The sequence below is a fragment of the Bidens hawaiensis genome, unplaced genomic scaffold (assembly GCF_021521415.1).
Source record: "Bidens hawaiensis isolate Kalapana, Puna unplaced genomic scaffold, B.hawaiensis_p1.1 tig00011436_1, whole genome shotgun sequence".
In the NCBI taxonomy this organism is placed as follows: Eukaryota; Viridiplantae; Streptophyta; class Magnoliopsida; order Asterales; family Asteraceae; genus Bidens; species Bidens hawaiensis.
The window spans coordinates 643,396-664,952 of record NW_027491890.1 but is presented as its reverse complement, the minus strand read 5'-3'; the positions used below and the strand labels follow the sequence as shown (position 1 = coordinate 664,952).

At 37.3% G+C, this 21,557-nt stretch overlaps 2 protein-coding genes across 3 annotated transcripts; one reads left to right on the top strand and one right to left on the bottom strand.

The window, feature by feature from the left end:
• The first annotated feature begins 13,122 nt into the window (after positions 1 to 13,122).
• On the top strand, positions 13,123 to 14,646 carry LOC143537940 (uncharacterized). The gene is made up of 3 exons (XM_077031603.1): positions 13,123 to 13,305; positions 13,402 to 14,469; positions 14,558 to 14,646. Exons 2-3 carry the CDS (start codon positions 13,575 to 13,577, stop codon positions 14,644 to 14,646), a joined length of 984 nt encoding a protein of 327 aa, XP_076887718.1. The 5' UTR covers positions 13,123 to 13,305; positions 13,402 to 13,574.
• Positions 14,647 to 16,695: 2,049 nt separating this feature from the next.
• Positions 16,696 to 19,864, bottom strand: LOC143537919 (serine decarboxylase-like). 2 transcript variants are annotated; one of them, XM_077031581.1, is made up of 6 exons: positions 19,744 to 19,864; positions 19,289 to 19,623; positions 18,587 to 18,818; positions 18,313 to 18,506; positions 18,081 to 18,217; positions 16,696 to 17,445 (listed from the first exon to the last, which is right to left on the bottom strand). In XM_077031581.1, the coding sequence occupies exons 2-6, from the start codon at positions 19,614 to 19,616 to the stop codon at positions 16,864 to 16,866; spliced, it is 1,473 nt and encodes a 490-aa protein (XP_076887696.1). In that variant the 5' UTR covers positions 19,617 to 19,623; positions 19,744 to 19,864; the 3' UTR covers positions 16,696 to 16,863. The 2 variants fall into 2 exon arrangements, with proteins under 2 accessions (XP_076887696.1, XP_076887697.1); XM_077031582.1 differs by having other exon boundaries at positions 19,289 to 19,619; positions 19,744 to 19,860.
• Positions 19,865 to 21,557: the final 1,693 nt, after the last annotated feature.

Genomic DNA, 21,557 nt, shown 5'->3' with positions numbered 1-21,557 from the left:
ACTTTTTCTGTCAACCAATAGGGTTGGTGCGCATGCTGCGCCGAAAGTGGCTTTTCGGACAGATGTCGGAACTGACCTAAAGAGCTCAAACAAAAGATAAGATATCACAAAAGAATACAGGCTGACCCAAACAGAAGAAAAGACTTAAGGTTTAGCGCGAGAAGATACGAGCGCACGCGCGAGGGCGAAGGCAGACAGAACAAGCCTTAGCGCGTCGCGGGAAGAACTAAAATCCTTAGCGCGTCGCGGGAAGAACTAAAATCCTTAGCGCGCCGCGGGAAGAACTACCATTCTTAGCGCGCCGCGGGAAGAACTACCGTTCTTAGCGCGCTGCGAGAAGAACTGAAATTCTTAGCGCGTCGCGGGAACAGCCGGTCTTCACGCAGGCTTCCTTGTAAGGAGTCTGGCGCGTGGAGCTGCGCAGACATCCTTAGGCGGGAAGAACCAAAGGACAAGCAAAGAGTTAAGAGAAAAAGGGGTTCAAGGCTCAAGGGTTAAGCAAAGGGGCGGGACGGCGACAAGAGAGAGAAAGAGAGGCGGGACGGCGGAAAGGAAATTATTATTATTAGTAAGTAATATAAAAATAATATGTATATATATAATTTATTTAATGTTAAATTTATAAAGATTAATAAACAAATTTTAAATCATAAAAAGAATCGGATTCGAAAACGGGTACCTGGGTCGGGTCGGATCGGGCAGTTGTCACAACGCACCTGTAGGGTCAACAACAGGCCGATAGCTGCCAAACCCATCACCTGAACCCAAGGGAAATCCGTCCAAGAGGTCAGGTAGATGGGAAGGAGGCAGAGGTTGGCGAGAAGCCCCATGCATACCTGAAGGATAGGCCGTCGTTGCCGATGACGGAGGAGGCATGGTGAAGGCCGCCGCGGTGGTAGAAACCAACGGAGGTGAACTCACCGTAGGTGAACTCACAACCGTGGTCGCCGCTGCGGAGTCCGCAGAAAAAGTAACCGCCGGCTCAGTGAAAGATGCGGTAAATATGGCACTGACAGCCGGCGGTGATGTCATCGCAGTTGGAACAGTTGGCTCAACTGGGTGAGCAACTGAACCAACGGAAGCAGGCGCAGCCGCCTGGGTCGTCGCCTCAGGTAGGCTGACCAAGCCTACCGTCATGGGTCCGGAGGTACTCCTCCCCGCTCCACCCTGGAATGCGGTAGCATCCACGCCTGCACAAAGAAGATAAGTATTAATGATGGAAAGCTATGAAGTTAAAAATAAAGTTTGTACTTACGGGTTTTCTTGAGCCTAAAAGTGCGGACAGGCGGGGATGAACCCGATGGAGCCGGCCTCTTCACGCCGCTCACCGTTGTCATCCTGGGCTCTCCGGAGGTGACAGTCGTCGCAGCCTCCGGAGCAGTGGTCTTATCACCACCGGGGTTTCCCGCCACCTCCTCGCTCTCGGTCTCTGAATCATACCGAGGCACCGGATCGGCAGTGGAGGCCACCTTCGTCTTTCCCTTCCCGCCGGCAGCCTTCTTCTTCCGCACCAACGGAGGACCATCTGCGGATTCCTCATCAGAACATAAGATTAGAGGAATTCCAGCAGAGGTTTCAGCATTGAGGGGTCGAGGGTTGAATAACGCCTTACCTGGCCGCCTGGCGCTCAGGATCTCGTGGCCTGGCGGGTAGACCTCCACGAACCGATCCGCCGTCTGTTCAAGGATGGGCAACTCGTTCTCATCTAGAGCACGAGTACCCATCCGGGCGGGACTATCAGCCTCCCGCGGATACAGGAGCGACTGCAAGTCGTTCCCCTCTGAAATAAAAGGAAAACAGTTAGAAGACAAACCTACATAAACAAAGTAAACAGAGCATACCGTAAGGAACAGAGTTCAAACCGTATTCGAGGACGATCGGGATCTTTTGCGCCTCCGCATCCTTCCACACCCGGCTCATCCCGAGCATCACCATCCCGGACTCCGCAAAGCGGTGAATCGGAGATTGGACTCGAGATATCTTTGAGAACCATTCCGCCTCCTGGTAGTTGGAGGCGTGAAGGCTGGGGAGTGCTTGCCCATTCTTGAACTTCATGGCAAGGGGGATGGCGCGAGCGGAGATAAAAAAGAACTCCCGCTTCCATGAACGAAGACTGCGCTCGGTTGCGCAAATCTTCAAACCCTTGATCCGGGTTATCAGAGTATACCACCCCTGGATGCACCTCCAAGATTAGAAGGTCATCAGGCGGTCGACGAAGGGCTTAACGCCCAGAATCCGGCACACCCACTCGAAGTGGCGAATCTTCGCGATCGCCATCGGGTGCACCTCGGTCAGGTGTACACCGTGCCTCTCGAGGACACGGTACACAAACTTTGTCAAAGGGAACCTAAGATTCCCATAGACAAAGAATGCGGCATATACCCCGATCTTGCCTCTGGGGGCATCATACACCGTCTGATGAGGTTCAGGAAACTCAGGCTCGAGAGACTCGAGCATGAACTTCCTGACGATGTACTGATATAGATCGACAGGCAGAGCACACTGGCACTCGCCAGCAGTACTCTTGTCATCCTTGTCGGACGTGGATGACGGGTGCTCGGCGTACACCCCAGCCTCCTGGGCTGTAGCCTCAAGATCGTGAGCAGAAGACATCTTGCAGGTATGAAAAAGAGAACGATTTCAAGAGAATGCTCGACTGAAAAGGTGAGTATTCGCCGGAAATCGTTTTGAAGATGAAGAGAAAAGAGAAAGTGTGGATTACAAAGGACCCTCTCCCCCTTTATATACTAATCGCAATTAATGCGATGAATTTAATGCGGAAGAGAGAGAAATCGCAGGTGCAATGAAACTATGACACGTGGCAAAAAGCAAGCTGGCAACAGCTGTTGAAAGGACGCGTGCCAGTAATTTCCCGGCCACGCGCCTGAAAAAGCGCCTGGAATGACCATATGCTGTCACGTCGCCATAACTTCCTGCACGTCCTGACACTGTCAGAAGAAACCGTCGGACGACGTTTCAATAGTTTGGACTGTTCTTATCCTTTCACCAACTCTTCGAATTTCAAAATTTCAAAAAAATTCAAAAGCGGAAAAATACCCCTTACCTTGGCAACCAAGTAACTGTAAGACAGGTGCGAGTACAGTGTTAAGGCAAAACCCTTCACATACTTAGCACCTGCAGGGAATTGAAGCCAAGAATACCTTGGCAACCAAGTAACTGTAAGACAGGTGCGAGTACAGTGTTAAGGCAAAACCCTTCACATACTTAGCACCTGCAGGGAATTGAAGCCAAGAATACCTTGGCAACCAAGTAACTGTAAGACAGGTGCGAGTACAGTGTTAAGGCAAAACCCTTCACATACTTAGCACCCGGAGGGAATTGACGCCAGGAATACCATGAAAGTAAAGTAACCGTAAGACGAGTGCGGGTACAGTGTCAAGGCAAAACCCTTCACATACCTAGCGCTCCGCAGGGAATTGAAACCAAGAAGGATCTTCTGGGCAATGCTTGCGGAAACGGGAATAACATCCCCGCATAGCGGGAACGTCGAGAACTACATTGTTTGAAGCTTCAAGATGGAATTGGTGGTTCTAACATAATTGATCACTATGTTCAAAACTACCAAAACCTCATGGAGAATCCACACAAGTGTGACTCAACGCTCCTGACTTGCGAGGAGGTTACAGACCTACCCGCATCATACCCAAAGATCAAGCAGGAAAGTCAGGAATTTCTGCAAGTGACATAAGGACTTCCACGGGAAGAATCCCCATGGAAAACCTTAAAACTAAACCCTTTTCAAAAACCCTTTGCTTAAGTCCAAAAGTTCACCTCACTTATTAAACACTCATGAGAAGAACATTGGACTGGGGGGACTTGAAGAGGTGCCCAGTTGGACCCACAAGACTCACCTTGAAGAGGGACGTCTGCGCAACGACCAACTGGATCCGCAGGACCCACCATGCTCAGAGACGTGACGTCCTTACGCGCAGTACGCAAGCTGTTCCCGCAGGAAATGCCTCCCAATGGTGAAGTACTCCGCCTGTTCCCGCAGCTGCGGATACAAGCCATCAGGGAAGGCCACCCGCGCAGCAAGGCTACACGCACAAGGCACTTAGCTCTCAATAATTCAGTAGTCACCTGAAGGAATGAGCAAAGCCGGCAACAATCCCGCACAAAGGCGGGAGGGGGAATACTCCCGCCCAAATGAGCCAGTCCGTATGATACTGGAAGATCTTTTGTACTGTACCTGACGAGGTATGGGCAAAAGATCTGACCAGAGATACGACAGCCCATTGACAACAGTATGGCGAGCAGCATGCTCTTGTACTGTATGTCACTATTAGCCGCTACCTACTCACCAACTCCTGTCATACCACGTGCGTAGTCTGCAGTTGGTGGAAAAGGAATAGTACACAGCAGGCCTGGTCACTGTCAGCCGCTGCCTACCCACCAACTGCCAGCATGGCACGTGCGTAGGCCACAGTTGGTAGAACAGGAATACTATTCAGCCGGCTATACCCTCTTGGAAACCTACCTTCGGCTATAAATACCCCAAATGGTATGATCATCTCATCTTATCTTGTATCTTACATCTTATACCTGATATCTGCTATAGCAATCTCTTAATATACACTTATATTCAAGAGCAATCTAGTCTGATTCTCACGCCGGAGGGTGGCCACAAGGAGGTACCCCCCCCCCCCTTCTCAGTGACGAGCTCACGGTGTCTGTTTTGCAGGTTATCAGAAGAACCATCTTTGCCGGGTCTAACCCCTCGTGGGAAACATCTATTTAACCCCCAGATTATCCGTAATCTGCCCGGGGTCGATTAGTGTTTCTACATAAACCATTTATGCTAGTAACATATGGTCATCGATCGTAGCTAAGAGTTGCCAGTAATGAGCATTGATGACAACCTTCTTTAGTGAAAAAGTTCCACACATGTTACATAGGCTCAGTTTTTGGCGTTCCATATATCAAAATTAACTCTAAAAATAATTCATAATCAAATCTTAAAATTACAAAATTTACCTAACTACATGTATCTCTAGAGTAAGAATATTATACTTATACTACCCTGATGGAAGATATAATTCCCATAATTAACTACTCCCTCCGTCCCATTATAAGTGTCATACTTTGATTTTTCAAGTCTTTATTATTTAACTTTGACCGACAATATTTTTGTTTGTGTTATATAATACTTGATGTAAAATATATGAATGGATTGGGTTTTAAATGTATTTTACATTGATATAATTTTCATCAAGTATTATATGACACAAACAAAAATATTTACGGTCAATGTTGTAAAAGAAAGACTTGAAAATTCAAACTAAGACACTTATAATGGGACGGGGGGAGTATAATTTATCATGGTTATTGGTTACTAATGAGTGATTTATCAAGTTTTAAATTCTTAAAATCCTAATCAAATACGATTACAAATACAAAACCACGAATAGACAAATCTAGCTTGATCAATACCAGTATATGAAATGGCAAGCAGAAACAGTTGGGTTTGTTGAATATTGGAACGAAGTAAATTCTCCTTTTCAGTAAAATTGTAAAGCTAATTAAGCAATAAACAAAATTAGGATTAAAAACATAAGCTAAATTAAGCCATTAGCCAAATTACTTAAAATTAATAGTACTAAAATATCCCCGTGATAGTTGGATTATATCGCTTACGCCAATTATTTCAGATACTCTAGTTTACTCAAATTATTCGTATAAATTTGTAGGTGTTGTTTGACAATTTTATGTTAATTATTAACAGGCCTGGCTAATTAAGAGGTCTGAAACTTAATATTAAAAGACTCAATACATCATTAAAAATTGTCTTCTTAGTGAACTAAACATATTTTACCTTTAATTAAATCAGATGTATTCTCTTAATAAAATTATTAAAATGGCTACTACACACAACCCCTTAGTTATAATTTATAAATGCTAATTCTAATAATCGAATAGTTGAAATTTGAAAAGACTAGCGGAAGTGGTCACATATAAATATATAATTAATCCCAAGGCTCTTAACGAAATATTTAGTTCCCAAATGGGCTGTACCAAACTTAAGGATACATTGGGCCAAGTCTTTAGCTTAGGCGAGTTTAGCTTGGGATAGGGATGTGTGAGGTGCGGTTTACTGCGATTTTAAATTAAAATCAAAACTTTGGTTTTTGAAGTTTTTGAAACCATTCGGCTTCAGTTTTTATTTTAGTTTTGGTTCGGATTTAGTTTTTTCGGTTTTTACCATTTGAGCCTGAAAATTTTAGGCTGAAAAAAAAGTTGACAAAAATAAATAAATTTAGTTATAAATAATTTTGTTTATTGTAAAATTATATATATTATTATACATTTGACCAAAAATATTTGAGTTACATATTTACTAAATTCTTATAAAGTACTTAATATAAAATATAAAAAAAGCAAAAATTTAGGAATTTGTTTTTTTGGGTTTTTATTATATGGAAAACCAAAACCGAACCGTTAGTTCGGTTTTTACATAAACATATAACCAAACCGTCGGTTTTTGTTTTGGTTCGGTTTTTTTTGTTTGAATTTTTCATTTTTTTTGTTTCGAATAGGTTTTTTCGGTTTCTTGCACACCCCTAGCGTGGTATATAAAAAAATGGAATGTGTCAGGAATTTTTTATATGTATACTAGTTTTTATCCATCGTATTACGATGGTTGTTTCATATTTTTCGTTTCTGATATTTATATATATTTTTAGATTGTAATTTTATTTATTGTAAAGAAGTCAATAATATACTTAGAGTTTCACAAATAAATGAGATGTTATAACTCGGTTTAAAAGGTATATGAGTTTGGTAAGACCCATGGCTCGTTTATTTTTTCTATAAAATTGTTTCCTAATTATAAATAATATATTTTTTTTAAAATATCGGATATTAATTTTTTTGCATATTTCTATTTTATAGGTTTTATATATCAAATATATGGTGATATTAATTTTTAATTTTATGAGATATTACAAACCGTTTAAGGCTTATCTTGGTTTGGTGAGACCCATACATGTGAATTCTGGTCAAATGAATGAGAAACGTTTATTTACAAATAAAGCAATCTTGTGGCATAAGAGGGTGTGGAGAACAACCGGAGAGCTTTTAAAAGTTTCATTTATATTTATTTAAAATAACGAAAAATTACACTTTACATCAATAATTCTACTCGTTATGTTTGAGATTGAGACCTCCTCTCTAAAAGACAAATGTGTCTACCAAACAAGCTAGCCCTAGATTTATGAGAAGTTTTTTTTTGTCAGAATACTTTGAAGCCGGCATTTTACATGTATTTGAGTCTATGAGATTGTAATCGAATCAAGCGAACTAGAAACCGTTTCTTGCTAAATAACTGTTCTCCTTAAATAGTTTTTAATTGTCTCCAATATCGATTGATTATGTGTTGAACTAAACCGACCGATGATTAGACCAATTTGTTTATAGGGATTTGTTTTTACCTTTTCCTTCTAAAATCTCATTTTAAGTTAATTTACTAGCTTCATATCTTATTAAAATTAATAATTCATACAAAAGATAAAGTAGTTTTTAATTTTGGTGTAAATCCATTGTATATTTATAACTTTAAAGTTATATATAACTTGAATTAGTTTTGGTCTTACTAGTGGACATGTAAGACCACCGTTTCAATAATAGATCTAGTTACGAAAACACTGAAGTAATGTTAATAAAAACAAGGTTATTTTCTAGTAGTATTCATATGGGTAAATCTATTATCTTAAGGGTGTTTTAACTTTATTTATGCATCCTAAATATTTTTGTGAATTAATTTATGATGCTTTAGAAAATAGCACTTTGTTGGAACGAACTATTCTTATATAACTCAACGGAACAAGGTGATCAACTCCTATGACTGAAATCAAAACAACATTATTTAGTTGACAAATGACCTATTTATATTCTCACGGCCTCTTTTGTGGTGCCCTTTCGGAGCAGTCACTATCACGATTTCTTATTTTATGGTCCCCAGTTTGCTAGAAAATATGAGCCACACATTATACCTAAATCTAGGGCGGCCATGGCCTATGGCAGAGCGGTCGACAACCATAGGCCCGAAAAGTTTTTTTTTTTTAAAATCACATGTATTATGAAAAACGATATATGTATTTAATGTTTAAATTCAATAACATAACAACTAACTTGGTTTAGTGATAAAAATGTATGATTTTCAACCAAAAGGTAGTGAGTTCTAGTCTTATTAGAAATACGCTTAAGCCTATTTTTATACATTAGTTTTTATACAACCTTTTTTATACAACCAAAATCATAAATCATAACCAAGTAAGCCAATTTAAATATTAAATTGTTTAAACATAACAAAATCATCTTTTTACTTGAGCTCCAAAATATTTTTCGCCTTCGGCCCAAATTTTTCTTCCCAATTCCCGAAGCCGACCCTGCCTAATTCTGAAAGGTACTCAGGTATTCCAAATGTATCCTCTCGAGCTCGTATCTTTCCACGCATTGATTTAGGTGCATCCTGTTTCCATGTTGTTCTTAACTTTTTTTTAACTAGTTCTTATGCATCTTTACGATGCAACGGATTCGCGCTAGTGTTAACCCTTCAAGTCCCCGGACCATTGGCTTAGTAACTAATAGTTGGGCCGATGGACTTCACAATGATGTGCCTTTTGTATTTCTAAAATGTATGTGAACAGAAAAGCGGGGTCGTCGCTGTGCTACCATATCAAACCTGAGTTGAAAATACATTTGATTACACTCTTTTGGAAGTGTGTGTTAATATATTCACCGGAGACAGTATTGTTTCTCCATTTGTGTTATATATAAACACCGTATTGTTATATATCCCTAAAGAACTTAATCATGTTCTTCCTGAAGAGAATAAGCCAGTACACATGTTCCTTTACTCGATTCTTGTTCGTATCCTTGTCACGTTTAATAAAAGTTCTACTACTATTGTTCTTTTTGTAAATTTTACCACCTAAAACCGTGTAAGGTGCCCAACTGCCTAAAAGATTAGAAGGGTAAGTTTTTTTCTCGAAGATCTCAGGACTCACACCTGAATTCCGATCTTCTCAAAAATCATGTTGGGTAGCAATCTCACTCGAGCCAAAACTTGATTTTATATATTTTGAGTGAACTGCGGTTTTCGTCCATGTGGTTTCATTTCACTTGCAATTAAACCCGAATTCACGAATCCCGTTAAGTCTGACTGTTAAACCCATCAGCGTGCCTTTCACGTGAGGGATAGTTGTCATTTTTTTTCCAAATACACCCCAGCCCTTCACATGAGGGGGCTTGTGAATTAGAACTGAGGTTTATTTAGGGAGAAAATGGACAAAATTGCCCCTCACGTGAGCGGCACGCTGATGGGTTTAACGACCAAACTTAACGGGGTTAGTGAATTCGGGTTTAATTGCAAGTGAAATGAAACCACGGAGACGAAAATCGCAAATTTTAAACTATATGACTAAAACCGCATAATTAGACAAACCACATAAACGAAAACCGCAGTATACCATATATTTAACTATTTATCAGGACTCTACATAACTTTTAAATCCTCACGTTCACAATACTGAAATAAAAAAAACTTATAAACTCAAAATTTTGATATCCTTTCACTTCATTAATAATAGTCTCAAATAATATAAAATTTAAAAAGATGTTTCACGAAGATGAAACGGATCTAACAACTAACAATATAAACCTTAAGATTATGATCAAGCTAATTCAATTAACCTGTCCCACTTCCAAGCTTAGATTCATTATATATTTGATAAAAAAAACATATAATAATACAAAACATTATTATATGAATTATGATTTTTATCAATATATACTCCTTTAGACTAAACTCACTAAACCTATTATTTAATTGTGAAAGGCCCATAGGAGGAGGCAAGAGCTTTGTTGTAACGTAGCCGACTAGCCGCGTATCCTAAAGGACCGCTTAGGAACCCAAATAATATAGTATCCAGCTAGGACAGTAATACTTTAAGCATATATGTCAAAACATATCCACGTCACCGGCCCATTTATATATCAACTCCACTTATTTCTTATGTCACCATCCTCAACTTTAACCTAACCGTACCCCAATAGACAGACTATTGCCCTTCGAATGTCAAGAAATAAGAAGCGAAGTCGTTATCGATGAGAAGCGAATGATCGATTACTAGGTATAAGATCATTAACAATGAAGGTTTAAACAAGAACCGTAAAAAGTTGGGAATCTAATGAACAACATGTTAGGAGTTAGATCATGGTTAGATGGATGATTAAGAGCTTTATTTATCATGGCTTTTCCTTGCAATTTGCATTGAAATAGTCCTATCATCTTGTCCCCTCCATGATAAAAAAGAAAGGTAAAAGAAAGAAAGATACTGGCTATTAAGTGGTCTTTATTTGAACACACATGTAGTATAACAAATTTGATGATGCTTCAAATATATTCAAAAATAAACTTGACAATCATAGAGTATAAATTACCCGTAACATGCATAAAAAAACCTATAATTGTTTACAAATCACTGAAATCAATCGAATTATCCATTATTCCATATCAAAACAAGCTGCTAGTTCAAAATGTTTGAGATACATATGTCTCGATTCACAACTTGAATTTGACAATCTGATAGTTTGGAAGTTGAAACCAACTATGTACATTATTACAAATTCACGGGTCATCTTTATAACTTGAACAATTTTATTAAAGCATTTCAACCTTTCATCCATCCTCATCTTTATAATTACACTAAAAAACAATACATTTTTCTCTCATGTTCAATTAAATAATATTTTTTTATATTTTTATCATTACAGATTTTTTCTCATCTACTCACAACCAATTCAACAAATATTAAAACATAAATAGAGGCAAACTTTGTTTCCCTAAATTTACAAAAATTAATTACTTTTTTATCTTTTCACCATTTACACTCACAATCATTTAAAACCCCATCCTATAATATGCAAACTTTCCTTACATAATTTTTAGGAGATATGATGATAATGCTCTTACAAACTAACAATTATGAAAAATAACAAAACATACCATGTTAAACCATCATACCACTAAAACTAGTAGGATGACTCAATTTAATTCCAAACTAAATTGTGAGCCGACTTTATAAAATAGTATATATATATGTTGAAAAAAATATAGAAAATATTAATATTTGCCAAATTGAATGTAACCAATTATGGTTTAAGTTAGTATATTATTCTAGTGAACCTCTATTGGTCTCAAGATTGATTTCTACCGGCCATATGGTGGTCCATGATATTATGTGAATAGTGGCAAAGGAAGTCTTTATTTGGTCCTCTTAGAATTTGAGAATGAATAGCTTACCATTCACTTTTAGATTTTGCATATTTACCCTTCTTCGACTTTTATTTATCATAAAAAGTGTTCATCCCGTTAATAAAAAGAAATTTATTTATGTTTATAAACTAATCAACAAATTAAGATTTATTATTTTTTTTTATATTTTGCAGTTTCTCATATCAACCAACATTTGAAATATTATGTATTTTTACTCTTTTTTTCTTCATTCTATGCCTTTTTGTAAGTTATATACTCCACTTGTTTAGGCTTCATCTTCCCATTTTCTTATCATTGAAACCAGTGATAGTTAGGTTCCAATATATTTCTCCATAAATGTTCTAATCCGATGAACGCTGACGTCGTTCATGGCGTCTTAGCTTTTCTACATTTTATTATGAAATCTGTTCATTCTCTCAAAACTTGGTTCACATAAAATTGATTCATATATTTTTTAACTATGTAAGGTTCTAATTTGAACTCACTTGTCGATAACCTATCTAATTATGCATAGACACAATCTGATAATAGTCTGCTTAAAGCTATATAAAAACGTAAAATGTAAAATATGGATAAAACAAACATAAATCAATATATTCTCCATTAGTCATACAAGAATACAAGTTCTTTATTCATGCATACAAGCAAGTGGCTTACTTTTAATATGAAACTAAACTAAGAGCCGGTTTTACAATTATTGAATATATATAGTACTTTTCTTAAAATATAAAATAATAATAGGAGCCAAAGTGAATGCAACCAATCGTGGTTTAAGTTTTAATTAATCATTTAATTCTAGTAAAGTTGTGTTGGTCTAAAATAAATCGACTTCTATAGGCCATGCGGTCCCGACATTGGCTTATTGAAGTATTTATTTGGTCTTCTTAAAATTGGAATAACTACTTTTACAACTTACTTTTGTGTTTTAGTATGTTACATATCTAACCCTTGTCCTTGCAATTATACATTTCAAGATCTTCTATGTTGAAATTATGTATTCACTCGTCTCAATCGATATAAACTAATTGACAAATTAGGGGCGAGTAAAAACAGAATAATAAATAACTTTAATTGAAATAACCGAGAAAATCATGCTACTGGAAGAACACACTAAAATAATGTAACAAATTGAGAACTGAACAGTTCACTTATGGTATTTATATAACTAAAATTTATGATTTTATCATGGTTATACCCAAAATACGTAAAATGAACCACCATAAGAAATTACCTTTAGAATCTTAACTTTTATAAAAATAGCATGTTATATGCCAAATAACTAGTAAATTTTCTTATAACTAACATATTACATGCCCCATATTCTCTATCATTTTCTAAATCTGTTATTTTATTTGACCTAGACCCTAATTTAATTTATTATTATATGAATCTTATTGTAATTTGAATAGTTGGTAACTAAAACAAGAGGTTATGAATACATGAAAAAACAAGTATCGGTTATTGGTTTGGTTTTTACCCATAAACAAAGCAACCAAAGTAATATATATGCTCACCTCATTATGATATTATAAATAGTTCCTAAAAATGGCTAAACTCTTATATCTTAATTAATTAGTCAAAATCTACAAAACACCATTACTTTATGTAAGAGGTTGTTTAATAATATTGTGCTGAATTAATAGAGAGATTTATCTGCTTAAGAGGTAGCCTGTGAAACATTTAGCATATCTCTGAAACTTAATCATTGAAAGCATATCAAACATTCTTTAAGTTATATTGCTTCATCGAATTTTGTAGGGACCTAATGAACACTCTTCTCAAAAGTCTAGGGGTCAAAAACAATGTTATTTGGAATATTCAATAATTCTTGTTTTTATTCTCCCTTCGATACCTATTTATAACTCCACTTGTTCAACATTCATCTTCCCACTTTCTCTTCCCTCAAACACAATTCAATTATGTTCCACATCTCTCAATCAATATTCTTTAGTTGACAATATATAACGTTGTTAATGGTTTCGTAAATCTTCTATCTTTGTCTGTTTAAGGTAATCCTTGCCTACTTTTATATATACTTTTGGTTCTTATTTAGATCAATCACTTATTTAACTTCAAACTAATGATCACTGCTCTAATTGATGTAGGAATCTACACATGGACCTATCGGATACGTCCGGGTTCGTGAGCGGTGGATATAGATTATTGGAAAGTTTAAATGCTTTGTTTATATTAATCTATAGATGTTTATAGACATAATAATCTTCAATTCATTTGGCTACTACTTAATCAGTTAATTAATCTCCCTTGTTTCCAAAAGATGGTGTACAAGAACCGTAAGTTCGATCTCAATGAAAAACCGACAAGTTTATGTTGTGATGATGAATTGAATAAGGATAATAAGTTTAATGATACCGCCTTGCGGTTGGAATGCTTTGGTCATGGCACGGTTAGCCTTGAAAACACTCGACCACGAGGCGATAAGAGTATGCCTAGAGGTGGCTATGGGTTAGTCGTTGGTGTAGGGCCGGCATCGAGTTTGAGTGAAAGTGATTTGGCCTTGACACTTGGTCTTTCGGGTTGTTCTAGTGCTTCAAAAAGCGATGTGAATTCGGTTTCTGATGGTTCATTAGTTGAAGTTACTAATGAATTTAGATTAAGTCATGATGTTGATGAGGGTTCAACATCAACTAAGAGTTCAGGTGGTTATATGCCATCTCTTCTTTTGGCTCCTAGAATAAGTGGTCCACTAAAAAAGCTTAAAATAACCGAGCCTGAAAGTGTACACGACAGGACCGGTTTTCGTGTGGCTCGTGATGGTGTAAAGAGACGTCCTGCACCCGGGTCCACCAAGAGTGCTAGGGGCCGAAGCGTTTTACTTGTCCCTCATGGTAGCATGGTTCAAGAAAGTAAAGAAAACCAGAACGCGTCTCTTGGTAACACACCACGGTTCATCCACGGGCTCGTTTTGGGCCAGGGTCCTGGCTCATGTGATAATCGCTCGTTATCAAGTTCTAGTGCAGTCTCAAATTCCACTGGTTGGATAGAAAACCCGGCTAAAAGACGACAAATGATTCCACCCCAAGTACTCGTCCCGTCATCAATGAAATCATCATTATTATTGCCGGTTACCAGGCAACCGAGCTCGGGAACCCATAACAATGGTGGTCGAGAAAGCTTGGAACGAACGGCTCCGGAGGACCGGGTCCATGGGGGTAGTTTATTGTCATTATTGATGGGATCTAATCTCGGAAACTAAATGTATGATATTGTTAAAAATTTGGTTGTTTGTAATTTGTATAGTTGTCCCACATCGTAATAATAAAGAGTCTAGTGGTGGCTTATATGTTCGGTTTCAACTATTTTATGCACCAGACCAACGGATGATGTGATTGGGCTATGGACCCACTTATGTGGGTTCGGGTTCAGGAAAGTCCCCGGGCCCTCTCTCGCAGAGATGCGAACCTGGAAACAGGTTAAGCTTCGTGGCAATGGAATTCGGTTAAGCCAGTAATGGTTTGACGGGCTGAGACCAGTGTGGAGCCTAGGGGATTCAAGTTCGAAGTGGGTTTGGCCGATTAACACAGTCATTCACATGGTCCACTTGTGACTAACTGAACGGGGCTTATGATCCGTTGGTCTCATCTTTTTTAAATATATCAGTTTTATAACGTTTGTGTGGCTTATGATCTGTTGGTCTTATTTTTTTTTTAAATATTTCAGTTTTGTAATGTTTGTGTTGAGAATAAACACCAAGTCCCTAAAAATTATGCAATTTAATTCACAGTAAAGTTTATTTTTATTTTTTGTAGTGATATAAAATTTTATGCCATAATAAAATACTTTTTGATGAATATTTCTTAATTAAATTCTTCTGGTGTATATTTCTAAATGATAGATATTCATTTTAATATATCTTTTATAGTGAAACTGTTAATCATAAACAAGTTCTAATAGCTTTATAGTTTAAAAAATAGGGCTTGGATCAAATACAAATGAAATTAATGTGCTAAACGTGAGAATTAAGTAGAGTAATTTTATATACAGGTAGAGTAATTACATTTGTATATATGTAATTACTCTATGATAATTTCTACTTGATTATCACGTTTAGCACGTTAATTTCATTTGTACGTTAACCTTCCCCATAAAAAATATGCAATTTAATTCACAGTAAAGTTTATTTTTATTTTTGTAGTGTTATAAAATTTTATGCCATAATAAAATACTTTTTGATGAATATTTCTTAATTATAATTTTCTGGTGTATATTACTAAATGATAGATATTCATTTTTAATATATCTTTTATAGTGAAACTGTTAATCATAAACAAGTTCTAATAGCTTTATGGTATAAAATATATACATAAAACATGTACATAACAATAAGATCAATTGTTACTTGTTGCTGTCTCCCATTAATCTGTATATTCGTTGTTTTTCACACTTGAAAACATAAAAATGATACTTAACTTCTTAATTTGATGTTTTGTGAGATGACGGTGAGAAATTATAAGAATGTGCGTAAACATATTAAAGCTATAATCTCATATTTCTTTTGAAATGTTTAGTTAATTATGAATACACCTAAACAAACTATGTATACATCAGGCCTGGCAAATAGGTTGAGTGAGTTTGGGTTGGGTCAGGTTCAAGTCCAAATGAGTCGGTTCAAAAAAGGGTTATTTTTGTTCGGTTTGAGTCAAACGGGTTGGTAAAAGATTTTTTTTTTGTTAATTACTGTCAAGTTTGCTTCTAAGTTCTGTTTCTTCTTTTTTTTTCAAATTTCTACTCATACTTTGTATTAGGGATGAGCAAATGGGTATAGGTACCGAACCGACACTGACTTTTTGACTTTTCTGGACCGGTACGGTACTAGTATTCCCAAAATTTGCCTTCGAATTGGTACAAAACAGAGATTTTCAATACCGGTACAAGATTTTGGGAAAATTGTAAGAATTTTGGTACCGGTTCGGTACCGAGCTCATCCTGTGAATTTTGGTTTTAGTAAAATTCATACTCGTGAATTTCGATTTTAGCGCGTTAAGTAAATATCCAGAACTTCATAAGTAAGATAAATTGTTAATAACACTGGTGTTTGGCCAAATATTATTAACTATCTAAGCTACTTATCAGGTTCTAAACATTCTATAGCACAAAAACACAAGTCTTCAGTTACACGGACCGCACGAAGGTTTAAAAATATTTCATGCGGTCCGTGTGATTGCATCATTTATGATATTGGAAAACAAGGACCATAACATTACTGGTTATGTGCGTCACAGCATTACGTAGCTAGTTACACGTGCCCAGTTACACGTCTAATGTCACGTTACGTGCATACATGTTTTGAGCTACGCGTCTGATGCCGATTCATGCGTATACCGGCACAGGGTTAACAAGAGAATTTTATAAAAGTGACATCCTATAAAACTTAACAATTAACAACTAAACTTGAACCCAACAATACTAATACCAAACACATAACAAACAGACTTCAACATCAACACATAAATAATAATAATAATAATAATCCAACACGTTACAACAACCAACACGATTTCACCACACCACAACAAACAAAACCGTGTTAATCGTTTATCAACCTCCTAAAACCAACATATTTGCTTATGCAACACGCACAAACAATTCACCTCACCAATCTCAGACGCAACACAAGGCGACTTAATCTTCCCATTCCCATGCCAAACCTTACGTTTCTCAACAAGCTCATTCACAAAATCATCCAACTTCTCGATCGTAATATTCGGCATCACCACCACATGTGCAATGTTCCCTTGACACGCGAGCTGCCATTTTCGTGTGAACTCCTCGTCTTGTGGCCGTTCGAAAACCACCGTGCTACTTAGCTCGTTTAGCATTGACCCGATCCCTGCACTCGTCAACCGGCCTCGCAGATAGTGCGCGTTTCTTAGGCATTTCTGGACTTCCTTTTGGAACCCACGGTACCCTTTGCGGTTTAACGTGTACCATAGGAATAACGGGGCGTGACCGTTTCGGCTTCCCATGATTGTTGCGTCTCTTGAAGCGAGATACTCGACGTTTCGTGAAAGCACGTTGATGTGTTCTAGTCGGGTTATTTGGACGCCACATGGCATCGGGCAACCGACGAATTTGTGACCTGAAACGCTCACGCTTCCGATCGGTTTCTTGAAGGAAACTTTTGGTGCCTATTGTATGGTAAAAGCATAATTTGTGTTAGTAGAGTTTCATATTATGAACCAAGAAAGTAATAGGTGGAAATTTTGACCCGTTTGAAAGTGGGTCGATTTGGGTTATATTAAATCTCCAACAAGTCAAACGGGTTGACCTTTTGACTTAGCTAAAATGGGAATGACTCAAAAGCGCGAGTTGAATTGTTCAATCCGGGCACGACATGTATAATCCGTTTATCTAAACTTGTCAAACAGGTTGGAGGTTAATAATCAAGTTGTAAGCATGTTAATCGGGTTGGTGGGTTTTAAAAATATCGGTTAAACAGGTTAGTGGGTCGACTTTTTTAATTAAGCCGGTTGGCGAGTTGACCTATTTAACTAACAGCTTAAACAGGCCAACTCGAACATGGCTCGTTTTTAAACAGGTTAAGCATGCCAACCCAAAACCTGCATATTTTCATGTCAACCCGAACACTTTGAACCACTTTAGGCTTATTTGACCCATTTCCTTCTTAACAAGTTTCTTTAATTTTTGAGTTTTTGACCCGTTAAGAGAGAAATCATAACCCAAATTGACCTATACATACGCAAAGATACCGAAATTACCAACTTTAATGTGTGATAACTGCACGAACAAGTGAACAACTTACAAGTTTAACAAAGGGCATCATGAGACCGAATAAAGCTCCGTCACAGTGTATATAGAATCGATCATGGCCGAATCCCGTTTCTTCAAGAGTCTTTATGACCAAATCAAGATCATCAACAGCTCCTTTCACAGTTGTCCCTGCACACACATTTATGAAGATTAATAAAACCGCACATACCTATAAACATATGGTGACATAAAACACATAAAAAGCTATAAACATAAAAAAGAACCTATATTAACGTTAATAATCGCTGGTTTATCCTTGTGAAGAGAGAGTTTAGCTTTAAAATCTTCACAATCAATCTCCCCGGACATAAGCGTGTTGACCTTTTCACAGTCCATCCGGTACATTCTTGAGGCTTTGAAAACAGAATAATGTGATTCACATGAAGCATATAAAATCCCATCAGGGAAAACTTCTCTCCTGCAGATTTACATAAGTTTGTTAAGGTAATATGAATTTTAAAATATCGATAAACGAGTAAAAAAATAAAAAGTACAAACCCGACTAAAATGCCATGAAGATTTCCTTCAGTTCCACAATTTGTAATGTAACCCCAATACTCATTTTTCTCCAACTCCCATAACCGAGCGAACCAATCCAGCACGCCAACCTCAAACTGCCGAGAGTGGACCCCATAGTTGCTCTCAATGAACGGGTCACCAAGGTTGTTAATGGAGAAATGTTGTAACTGAGACAACGCACCATAGTCGAAGTCCAAATTATAAGGATAACCTATTGCCAAACAGGATTACAAAACACTAAATTATTGCCAGAACAAAGAAAAACGTAAACCTTTTAACTTTTTTTGTTTTTTAATTTTTATCCTTGGATCGTATTTTTTTAAAACTTTTACTCCTTACATACAAATAATTGAGTCGAGCTACGTACACAAAAAACCATTACATTAACTTGTCCATATGTTTATATGATTTTTAAACGCTTATCTACACATGTGTAGATAATATAACCCACACGTAATTTGCACGTGTGCAAATTCTAGAGGTAAATGAAACTTATTCACATTTTGTCTTTAAGTTCCGAAATGATTAATAAACAACGCATTTCAACCATTTTCTTATACTCGAAATTAAAACTTCTAAGATTGAAAAAACAAATAATCTATCAATATCCAAACACTACACATGTGAATAAATAACAAAAACATAAACATAAACATTAATTCAACAAAAACTAATTGTTACCCAAATGATGTTTTGTCCTCTCGAGCAACGATTTTCGATAGCGAGCCAAGACACTGGCCATTTGAGCTTCGCGTTCACCGGTCACCTCATCATCATCATCGGGCTCAGTGACCTCGAGACAAGTGGTATGAACATTCCTACCCAACACAATCTCTCTCGGTGGCTCCTTCCCATTAACCACCTTCTCACCACCATTCACTCCCGAGTAATCGGATACCACAGGTGGCAGAGGATCCTTAATCACAGCCGTTGGATCGAAATCATCCGGCAAAGATTCAACAGATTCCAGTTTCAGCTCACGTAACATCATGTCAATAGTTTCAGCCATTAACTATCTAACAAAAACAAAACCAACCGTTAGATTAGATTGGATTGGATATATTAAACCAAACAAACAGTGGGTTGTTATTATTATTGATTAATATTATTGATGAGATTAGATGTTATTGTTGTACCTTTGGATGAGGCGGCGGGTGTGAGTGAGTTTGATGAGAGGAGAAATGAAATGTGGCTATTGCGAAAGCAGAAAGGGGTGATCAGATCTGCGAGTTTTGTATATATATATATATATATATATATATATATATGTAGACGAATGATTGAACGTCTTGAGTTGGGAGTATGAAGATGGCTTATTTATAGTCCTTGGGTGTTAAAGTTGTTGGCTATAGTCCCTACACTTTTTTTTATTCCTTCATAAACACGTTTTTTAACAGCGTTTGGAACCTTGAAACGGCAATACCTGAGTAAAACTTCTAGTGATGAGATGTGAATCGTTCATACTTAATTTAGCTGTCCAGGTTAGGGATGAGCAAAATGGGTACTGGTAACGGAACCCGTACCGATTTGGTACTGTCGGTACAGAATCAATACCAAGTTTTGAATTTTCGGTACTGATACAGTACGGTACCGGTATTTCCCGAATTTTGATTTCAATACCGATACCGTACCGGTACCAAGAATTTGGGAAATTCAATGCCAGTATTTTTAGTATCGGCTCGCTAATCCATACTCCAAGTTTGACTCACATAGGAATGCCTTCAAGGAGAAAAATCATCACTGTGGGGGAAAACCCTTAAGTCATGTTTCGAACCTAAGACCAAAAGAGACTAAGATCTCCAAACTTCAACCAACAGTTCTGTACCATTAGACCATAAGATAGGAATGGGCTCGAGATGGTACCAGTACCGATCCCGAAAATTCGAAATATTTGGTACCAGTATGGTACCGTACTGGTATTTCGTGCAAAATTCAGGAAATGCTGATACCATACCGATACCAACTCCGTACCGAATTCGATACCGGGTACTAGGGATGAGATTGGGACCGTACCGGTACCAACCGGTCCCGGTCCCGAAAATCGCGAATTATTGGTACAGTACCGGTACGAGATCGGGATTAAAGGTAAAAATTCAGGAAATACCGGTCCCGTAACGTACCGGTACCGAAACTCAAAACTTTGGTACCGGTACCGGTACCGATTTTACTTATCCCTATCTAGTACTGATACCGAAAACGTTCGGCCCTACTATAAAATCCCAAGCCTTATCATCTTTGTAATACACGTTATTGATCGAATAAATAAATATTCTTTACTCAAAAATTGTTTGCATTTTATGTTTAGATGGACTACACACCTATTTTAGTTTAAAGTAACTTTGAGCTTTGACTTCTTGTTAATGGCATGTGGAATCTTGATTCATTGAGAAACACGTCGTGGAATAAATAAATATTATCCGTTAAAAAAAATTGGTTAAGATTTTCTGATTTGATTCGCTGAGAATACACGTTGATGATAGAATGGATAAATATTCTCAACTTGAAGATCAATTTACTTTTTTTTATTCGTTGAAACACGTTGTTTGGGATGAGCAATTTAATTAAGTATTGGTACCAAATCGGGTTCTTTCGAATTCAATTATGCACCCATTTTTTAGGTTTCTGGGATTTCTACGGTACCGTATCCTACCGAACATTTTCGATACCCATACTTATTTTGATGATTTTCAGTATTAGTATTTTTAGTACTGATACGAGAAGTGAAGTTCATCCTCAGTGTTGTTGATCAAATATATAAATATTCTTAACTTCACAACACAATAGATCTCATTGGACACATGTTGATACTCTTGAAAGAAGAGAATAGGAAGAAGGCGCACCCACTGATTCATCTCCGTGTTTGTTTGAATCGAAGACGCCCTTACTGATGCAATAACTAACGCATATTAAAACTATCTACATTGGTAGTATGTGAGTTAAGCGTAAGTTG